This window comes from Monocercomonoides exilis (genome assembly GCF_001643675.1).
Source record: "Monocercomonoides exilis strain PA203 chromosome Unknown scaffold7-2047599, whole genome shotgun sequence".
In the NCBI taxonomy this organism is placed as follows: Eukaryota; Preaxostyla; order Oxymonadida; family Polymastigidae; genus Monocercomonoides; species Monocercomonoides exilis.
In genome coordinates, this window is record NW_027150552.1 from 2,019,749 (window position 1) to 2,029,330 (window position 9,582).

General features: G+C 39.0%; 3 protein-coding genes across 3 annotated transcripts; 1 reads left to right on the top strand and 2 right to left on the bottom strand.

Moving 5' to 3' along the window:
- Positions 1-258: 258 nt before the first annotated feature.
- MONOS_17115 (uncharacterized protein) lies at positions 259-1,687 on the bottom strand (the record flags this gene model as incomplete). Its single annotated transcript, XM_067870004.1, has 2 exons — positions 259-881; positions 1,426-1,687. 2 exons carry the CDS (start codon positions 1,685-1,687, stop codon positions 259-261), a joined length of 885 nt encoding a protein of 294 aa, XP_067733644.1.
- A 34-nt stretch (positions 1,688-1,721) lies between these two features.
- On the bottom strand, positions 1,722-3,542 carry MONOS_17116 (uncharacterized protein; the record flags this gene model as incomplete). The annotated part of the gene is made up of 1 exon (XM_067870005.1): positions 1,722-3,542. The coding sequence occupies one exon, from the start codon at positions 3,540-3,542 to the stop codon at positions 1,722-1,724; it is 1,821 nt and encodes a 606-aa protein (XP_067733645.1).
- Positions 3,543-3,822: 280 nt separating this feature from the next.
- MONOS_17117 (uncharacterized protein) lies at positions 3,823-4,167 on the top strand (the record flags this gene model as incomplete). The annotated part of the gene is made up of 2 exons (XM_067870006.1): positions 3,823-3,846; positions 3,943-4,167. The coding sequence occupies 2 exons, from the start codon at positions 3,823-3,825 to the stop codon at positions 4,165-4,167; spliced, it is 249 nt and encodes an 82-aa protein (XP_067733646.1).
- Positions 4,168-9,582: the final 5,415 nt, after the last annotated feature.

Sequence of the window (9,582 nt, forward strand, 5' to 3'; positions counted from 1 at the left end):
GCTTTTCCTTTCCCTTTCACGCTCGCTTTCTATCTCCGCTTTGCTCCTCTTTGTCTTCCAAACTCCTATTCATCTGGAAGAAGCTCTTTAAACGCATAAATTATTCTTCCCTTCTCTTTCTCTTTCTCCTTTTCCTTTTCTCTCTCCTTTTCCTTTTCCTTCTCCTTCTCTTTGTTTCAAAACTATCCTCTTACTCGCCAATGTTACAACAGTTGATTCCAAACGCCTCGTATTCTGCGCTGTTGCATATGCATTTGTTCATCCTTCGCTCTTCTTCCCCTGCTGACTCAACCCCATCGCTGTCATCATCTTCTTCTTCCGCATCTTCGGCGGCCTTCCGTGTGGAATATTCAGCGGCACTTGCCACATCCCCACACGTAATAGCTTCTTCTTCTTGCTGTTATTATTGTTATTGCTGCTATTATTGCTGCTTCCACCCATCTTGTTTGTCAGTCCCAGCACTTCTGATTTGAACTCGGGTGGAGCAATTCTTGAGCCTGTGTGCGTCTTCATACGAACTGTTCGCTTGAAGGCAGCAAGCGCTTTTCTCCTGCCGCTTCTTTTGAGTGCTCTTCCAAATGCAGTTGATGGAATGCTCAGCAGTGAAACAGAAGAAGAAGATGATGATGATGAAGAGGGATTCTTGGCTTGAGCATTTGATATAGGGAAAGAGGCAGTTGGAAAGCCAGCACTTGACGATGCAGAGGTGGAAGAAGAAGCAGCAGAAGCAGAAGTTGTATTGTTCTGTAGCAAATTTGCAGCTTTGAGCAACTTCGATGTGCGTGTTGTTGTTCTCGCCCTGCGCGAAAGTTTGATTTGAGGCGAGAATTTATTCGGGGCGTGTGTTGAGGCAGCTGTTCTGACTGATTTTCCAGGCGATTCTGTTTTGTTTGCCACAGAAGAAGTGGAAGAAGTGGAAGAAGAAGAAGAAGACTGAAGATTGAGTGAATTTGAGCTTCCTTCTTCCTCTTTTGTGTAAGTTTGTTGTTCTTCACTGACTTTGTTTGAATCACTCACTGTGTTGTTAACATCTTCATTGTCATTTACATTTTCATTTCCTTCTTTCTTCTTCTCATTCTCTTCTTCCTCTTCTTCTTTCTTCCCTCGCCTCTCTCGCTGCAAACAATGAATTCTCTTTCCCAATCGTCTTCTTCCCTCTTTTTGGCTTTCCCCTGTGTGGCTTTCGGAAGTCGAGGTCTAACATCTTCGGTGCATGCACTTGCCTTTTCCCTTCGACGATGTCTGAGGCAGACAGCTGATGGCGAAGGGGAGATGAGGGATGAGGGGGCAGAGGGGAACTGGGGGTGGAGGAAGGATAGGGTGAAGATGAGGGAGAAGAGGAAGGAGAAGGAGAAGGAGAAGGAGAGGAGGAGGAAGAGGAAGAGGAAGAAGATGGAATGCCCTTTCTTCTCTTTGAAGGAGAACGGGGAGAAGGCAATTGCTTTGATGGAATGGATGATGAAGTTGTAGGAGGAAAAGAAGTATTTGAAGCAGCAGAAGCAGCAGAAGAAGAAGTTATTGAAGATGACATCACAGTTGATGCTTCTGATGAAGGAGCAGAAGCATCTGATGTCATTTCTGTTGAATTTGTTGGTGTTATTTTTCCCTTGTCTCCGTCCTCACCGATCATGTCTTCTTCTCTTTTCACAACATCTCCTTTGCTTATCTCAATCATCTCTTTCTTCATCTGCTTCACTGTTTGAGACAGAACACTCGGCGCTTCATTCAACGGAGCCATTCCCATTCCACTTCCACTTCCACTTCCACCACCACTTCTCTCTCTCTCTCTCTCTTTCTCTTTCTTTCTCTCTCTCTTTCTCCATTTTCACCTCATCATTAGCACTTCTCAGCAAGTTGTTGATGTTCATCTTTTGTGTCTGTGTCTGTGTCTGTGTCTGTGTGCGAGTGAGAGGGCTAAGTGGAGGATGTGTTTGATGCTTGCTGGAGCGCCTGGAGTGTGAGGGAACAATGGAAAGACGAGAATTCAAAGAAGACTTGCCCAAAAGACGAGAGGCGGTGGAAGAAAGAGAGGAGAAATGAGAAGAAGAAGTTAAAGAAGAGGAAGATAAACGAGAACGAAAAGAAACAGAAGAAGTTGAAGAAGAAGCAGAAGAAGATGATGAACCAGGAGGAGGCATCAGCTGAGGGTGAGGAATGTTCCTCTGCTTCATTCCGTAGTAATAATTGGTCGATGGATGTGAAAGAGGCACAAGTGCTGTTGAATTCTCATGAGAAGAAGAAGATGATGAAGAGGAAGAAGAGGAAGCAGAAGAGGAGGAGGAGGAGGAAGAAGAAGAAGAACGCAAAGATTTCGGAATGACCTGCATATTTCTGAGTGCGCCTTTTGGAGCTGACTTCTCTTTGTCCTTCACTCGCTGCTGTTCAGCCACGTAATTCGCTCTCTGCTTTTCGAAATCTCTCAGCTCTGCCTCAAACGCAGCTGATATGCCGTCCAATTCACGATGGAGCTCAGGAATGAAGAGAGTGTTGATGTAATGGGCAACGAAACGGGGCTGGAGGAAAAGAGGGAGGGAAGAGAAATGGAAAAAGGAGGAGGAGGAAGAAGAGGAGGAAGAAGAAGAAGACGATGATGATGAATGATGTTGGTGATTTATTTGATTGGAATGTTCAGATGAAGTGGAAGATGATGTGACAGACGGAAGAAGAGGAGAAGAAGCAAGAGATGCTGTTGGAATTCCAAAAGAAGAGGAAGAAGAGGAAGAGGAAGAAGGAGAGGAAGGAAAAGAGGAAGTTGAAGGAGAAATGGTAGAAGGTACAGAAGGAGTGAACGAAGGAGTGAAAGAGACAGAACATGAAGATGAGAGCATTGGGAGAGAAGAAGAAATAGAAGCAGAAGCAGAATAAACAGCTGAATGCACAGAGAGAAGCATGTTTCCTTCTTTCTTCACAGGCGACGAAGGCGGAGTGAAGATTGAGTACAGCTGCTCTTCGTATTCCAACGGCGCTGGGATGTGCTCTTTGCAGAAGCCGGCTCGTCTGTCAGAGGCAGCAAGAGATCTTGTTCGGATGCTGCTTGAAGAAGGAGAGGAGAGAGAAGGGAGAGGAGAGAGAGAAGAAAAGGAGGAAAGGGATGAAAGAGAAGGAGAAGAAGAATTAAGAGATAAAAGAGGAACTTGAGCAGACAGTGTTAGTTGAGATGGATGAGATGAGTGGGGAAGATGAGGAAGATATGTTGAATGGGAAGAGGAAAGAGGAAGAGAAACAGAGGGAGACAGAGAAGGAGATAAAGAAGCAGCATAACTGCCATTCTCACTCATGTTCTCATTCACATTGAAACTTCCATTGCTATTGTCATTGACACTTCCACTTTCATTCACACTTGCTGTGTCAATTGCATCTGCTGTTGCATTCCCAACAGAAGATTGTCTTTCCTCTTCCACCTCCATCTGCCCATTACCCTCATTTGATGTCTCATTTGAAGCAGACTCATCAGAAGGTGGAAGCTCAAATCTGACAATTGGAGTAAAACTGTTCATCTGCTGCTGCTGTTGCTGTTGACTCATCTGCTGGTTCATCCTCATTTGCTGCTGCTGTTGTTGAAGTAGCTCTTTCTCCAGTTGCTCATTCTGAAGAGTGCGAAGATGGCGCAACACACGGCTCGACAGCAGGTGAAGGTCTGAATCCTTCTTGAGGCGCTTGATCTTCTTGGCAGAACTTAACTTCTGGAAGGAGGTGGAGTTGGACAAGGGAGAAAGAGAAGAAGGTGGAAGAGAAGAAGAAGATGATGATGAAGATGACGACGACGACGAAGAAGAGGAGGAGGAAGAAGATGATGATAAAGAAGAGAAAGGAGAAGGTGAAATGGATGGTGATGGAGCAGATGAAGTGTGTGTTGAAAGAGGCGAGCGAGGAAGATTGGCTGTGCGCAGACGAGGATGAATACGAGAGTCTGCTGTTTTGTTCTTTGAGAGCTGAAATGAGTCTGGTCTGAGTGTTGGAGACAGCAAAGGAGGAGGAGGAGAAGGAGGAGAAGCTGAAACTGAGGAAGAAGGAGAAGCAGCAGAAGCAGCAGAAGCAGCAGAAGCAGCAGAAGCAGAAGAAGCAGAAAAAGAGGAGGAAAATAAAGACGAAAATTATGATAACGAAGAGGGAGATAAGGAAGATAATTTAGTGGATGTGTTATTTGGAAAAGCGGCTTATGATTAATATGAGGAAGAAAACGATGAAGAGGAGGAATGTGAAATGGAACAATCTTTCGATAAATGGGGAGAAGTTTGAGATGATGATGAAACATTAAAGTCGTGCGACTGAACTTCATTCAAGCAAAAAAATGAAGCAATGTTCGCACATTCCTCTGATGTTGAAAACATACCACCGAAAAGGGAATAGGCGAGAATGGGAAGACGAATGAGATGAATGGAAGGACGAGAGGGGAAAGGAAAAAGATTTTTGAGAAAAAGCATTAGCAGCAGCAGAAGAAGAAGATGATGATGAAAAAGAAAAAGAAGAAGAAGAAGATGGTTGAGGAATACTACTGGATGCAATGGTGGTGGCAGTTGTGCCATTTCCGATGATTTTTGTATCAACCGTTCTGAAAGTGAGTATTTGAAGAGGAACAAATGTTGAGGTGAGGAGAGTGAGGGAGGCGTCTTGGAGGAGGGAAATGAAGCCAGCGAGGGCAAACTCGATGGCGGCACATGGGGTCTTTTGGGGTCTTCCACAGACATCAGCATCGGTTCCATTGTTGGCAGCAATTTTGTTCTGGGCAATGAGGGGGAGCCAGCCATTGAAAGTTTCATTGTCAGCAGTTACTGCATTCCACACTCTTTTAGTTTGAGTTGTTGAACCACAATTTTCAAATGGTTTTGCTCCTGTTTCTTTTCTCTTTGCTATGATTTCATTCAGAAAATATATTTCCTTCTGATTCTTCTGAACTCTATCGTCATGTTCTCTTTCTTCATCTTCATCCAACAAAAATTAAACTTCATTTCAAGTGAACTGTTAATTCTCCAAAAATCTTTTTTAATTAAAAAAGAAATTCATTTCTTCATTATTTAGTTAATTTGCTTTCATCTTTTTTTCTCCATCTTCAATGCACGTTGTGTCACGATAAATAGCTATCAATATACGATAAACATGAAAAATAAAATCCAAAAGTCAGATGAATAAATTTATAAATAAATTTTAAAAATCAATGAAGATAAGTTCTGAGTATTTTCAAAGAAATAATAAGTCAAAATAAACAACCAAAAAAAAGATAGATCGAATTAATAATAATGGAGAAAAAACCAATTAACCATGATGAAATAAAAATTAAAGTCAAAGAAATACTCATTAAAATAGAATCACTTACAGACATATTTCTGAAAGATGAATTATTATTCTTTCATTTTCACTGATATTCCATCTCGGGCTGACAAATTATTTATGAAAAAAATCGTATTGGTTGCTATTATTGCAGCTTTTATAATTGTCATAAAATAAGAATATGGTTCAAATACATTAATTGTTTTGCGCTTTTCTCACAAAAATATCCACATGAAAATTAATGCATATTTATTTTTGACACAATAAAATACAAAAAATTATAAATACGTTCCATTTTCCTGAAAATATGTGAAATTAAAAATCTCGATCACAAAAGTGGTCACTAATTTTTCTTCGGATTTTGCAACAAACAGACATTAAAAGATGTGGGGAAGCTGTCTGCGTGGAAATCTGAGAAAAAATTAGTGACCACTTTTGTGATCGCCAGTCATTTCAATTTTCAGTTTTATAATAGTTCCGATCGTTCAACGGATCAAATCTGATGAGAACCTTAATAAAAGTGTTTTTCTAAATGACTGGCGATCACAAAAGTGGTCACTAATTTTTTCTCAGATTTCCACGCAGACAGCTTCCCCACATCTTTTAATGTCTGTTTGTTGCAAAATCCGAAGAAAAATTAGTGACCACTTTTGTGATCGAAATTTTTAATTTAACATATTTTCAGAAAATATTAGCTTTTTGTTGTCTTATATGATGATTTTGATTGATTTGTTATGTTTTCGTATTTTAAAGGAAATTATTTATTGTTGATATCTTTATTATTATTTGTCATATGCCTATATACACTTTTTCGTGAACATATGGAAAAACAAACAATGTGAAGTGAGAGAAAAACGTTAAAAAATATCAATCGTTCACCAATCAAAATGACATAAAAAAACAAAAAGTTCTTCATGATTTCGATCATAAATAAAATTGAAAACTGTCAGAAAATTTCGAATCAGATTCATCAACTTTCAAAAAAACATAATTCAATCACATAATCATTAAACAATCACCAAATATCAACTAAATATCAACAATTTTGAACAATAAACAATATAAGAAGAAATAGTACAATTTCAACAAATTCGTGGTATCAACGACAATTCCAAACAAAAAAGAATACTTATATAAAAAGTTCAAAAACTAACTTGTCTATTTTCCACCTGTTTTTTATCCACTCACCCCTTTCTGATATTTCTCTCTCTTTGACTCAAAAAGATCAAATCCAACAAAGAAAAAAGACAGACACAATGATAAAACAACATTTCACACTCTCAACAACTCTCCCTTCCAAAAACCTCACTCAAAGATCAATGAATTCCTTCACAACTCTATCTATTAATGAATCTCGATATATACATATATAAGCGGGACAATAACCAAGAAATAAATAGGGACATATCAGGGACAATAACCAAAAGAAAACAATCGGATTCTAACTATTGTGCACCTGGGAGGCTGTTCGTCGTATCCAGGTCCGGATAAAGCAGCCCGAAGGCTGCAATATCAAATACGAACAGTCATGTCCAGCACCCTTCCGATAGAGTGCCAGCTAAGCATGCACAATAACCAGTTTCTTAAAATGGGACACCAAAAGAACAATTTTGAGATTCATTAATAGAAGAAGAGTCAAGAAGAAGCTCAAATCTCCTTGAAAGAAGATCTTGAGAAGATTGAGAAAGAAGAGAAGAGTTTGATGATATGATATCAGAGTGAAATGACTTTCTTGATCTTTGGACTTTTTCTTTCATTGTCGAAGATTCGAGGGCAACCAGAGAGCGTTGAGGAAGATATCCAACAGCTGAAGCACAGACAAATGAGCCCTTGCGCTCAAAATACAAGTAGTCTTTCATGTGGGGAACTGACAGTGATGGCCATGAAATTTGTTGAGATGGAACATATTCTTCAAAATATCTCTCATGCACAGAGTCATTGACAGATGTTGACGATGGGGAGTTGTTTGATGATGATGATGATGAGAAAATGTTTGATTGTAAAGATGAAGAAGCTGATGTCGAAGTGTTCATATTGTTTTCGAAGAAGTTGATCAAGTCATGAAGTGTGGTGATGTGTTCAGTCGAAAGATTGTTGTCGATTGCATTCACTAACGCACCAAATTCACTATCACAGATATTTTTTCCATGGTGCTCAGCGAAGAAGTTGAGTTGAGTGTTTTTCTTTTTCAAAAGTTTTGATTGTTTGGAGAGGATGAAGTGAAGAAGGAAGCGATTTCGGTTGTGTGGACCTGAATCGCAGAAGAACTTAAAAGTGTGAGTGTCTGAGAAGAAGTGTCTTTTGATCACAGATTCCAGACACTCAATAACAAATCTGTGATCATTTGAGAGGCAGTCGGAGAAGAAGTTGAATGTTCTTTTTATTTGTTGATTATTAATTTTTTGAAGAGAGATGATTGTGAATTGAGAAACTTGTTGGTAATTAAAGAATTCTTGTTGAAGTTGATTTTTTCTGATAGGGAGTTTCCACTTCTCTTTGAAGTCGAAGACGAAGACTGCTTCTCCCTCTTTCAGATTATCAACAGTAGATTGATAATGTTTTCGTTGCATTTCTGCAACAAGTCTGTGTTGTCGAAGAAGTTTGAGTGTATGAAGCTCAGCAGAAGAAAGTCCATTTTTGTTTGGAGATGACTTTAATTTGTTCTCAAGATAGTTCAACTTCTCACACATTCCACAAAGGTCAGTTCGTCTTTTCGCTTTAGAGAAGTTTGTTGTTAGCTTGTAGAAATGGGAAAGAGAAACTTTAATATTTGTTTCTTCTGAAAACTCTTTCCATAATTTCGTCTTGGGCTTGAAGATTAATCTCTTTTCATTGGGAGAAAAGATGCCCGTTTTCTTTCGTTTTTCTTTCAGTGCTTCCAATCCATATGAAGATGTGATTGATGAAGAAAGTTGTGAAATGGAAGTTGTTCGGGGAGGGAGTGTGATGAATGGAGACGATGATGATGATGATGTTGTTGTTGATGTGTTATTTAAGGTGTTGTTATTGGATGTTTCTGAAGAAGAGGAGGAACCACCAAATTGAATAGTTGAAAACGTTGGTTTTGTTTTTTCTTTGGTATAGAATGAGAGTGATGGATTGTAACCTTGTGCGTAAAGATCCTTCCATGCCTTTGTCCAATTTTCGATGTTCAGTTCTGTCACATCAGCATCGTTGCAAATATTCCATGAGACATCGTTTCCTCTATTTCTTTTGATGACAGCGACATAATGGCCATTTCTTTGATCCAACTGTTTATGAAGAATTTGCCCAACAAAATGATAAAAATACACTTCTTTATAGTTCTCCAGGAGATGTTGAAAATTATCATTTGAAAATCCTTTGCAAAACGAACGCTGATTCACTCTATTGGTTTCCATGACGAAGGTTTTTGAAGGTGCAGAGCAAGAAGTTTCAGTGCATTCGTGACAGATGGCTAGAACCTCTGGAAATGCAGCCATTTCCTCCCATCGAGCAGCACAGCATTTCTCTTTGCATTCATCGCAATAAACATTGTTCTTTCCATCCAAAATTTCTGTTGCAAAAAGTGAAGATAAACCTTTGTGAGGTGATGATGCATTGATGACAATATTGCAACAAGATTCATTAAAATGATTTGAAACTTTTTGACATTTTTGACATTTGAAATGTGTAATGAGCACTGGATTGAAGGTGTCCTTTTCAATTATCTTATCATTTTGAAGAAGTTGATGAAGATTTTCAAATGCCTCTATCACATTTTGTTGTTGCCGACTTCCGTATCTGCAGAATGATTCCCATTTGTTGATCAGTGATGGGGACCACGAACGCACTAATGTTCCATCTTTTGCAAGTTGTTGACAAACACTCAAAACACGAGAAGATAAATTGTTTTTTGATGTTGTGTTTGTTATAATTGATTGTTTTTGTGAAGTTATTGAAGAGAAGCATTGAAGGAGAGAGGCAAGATAGCAAGTGTTTCCAAGATTTTCCAATCCTTTCTTTGTTTTTGATGAAGCAATTGAAGCGGTTTTGACACTTGAAGAAATTGATGGAGAAGGAGAACAAGTTGAAGAATAAATATCCATTGTGTTTCTGTTGTTCATGATACGCGAAGAATTTTCATGATTTGAACAAATTCTATTGTCTTCATGGGTTTTGTGTTGAGATGGAGAAGTGATGCTGTCTTTAACAAATGAAGACAGAAGATCTTGAAATGCATGTGGAGGAATTAGAGTGGGAGAAGAAATATATTCTAGAAATTGCTCGCTCACCCTCACATTTTCATTTCTATTGGATGAAGAAGAATTGCCAATAATTATCGTATTTTTCGAT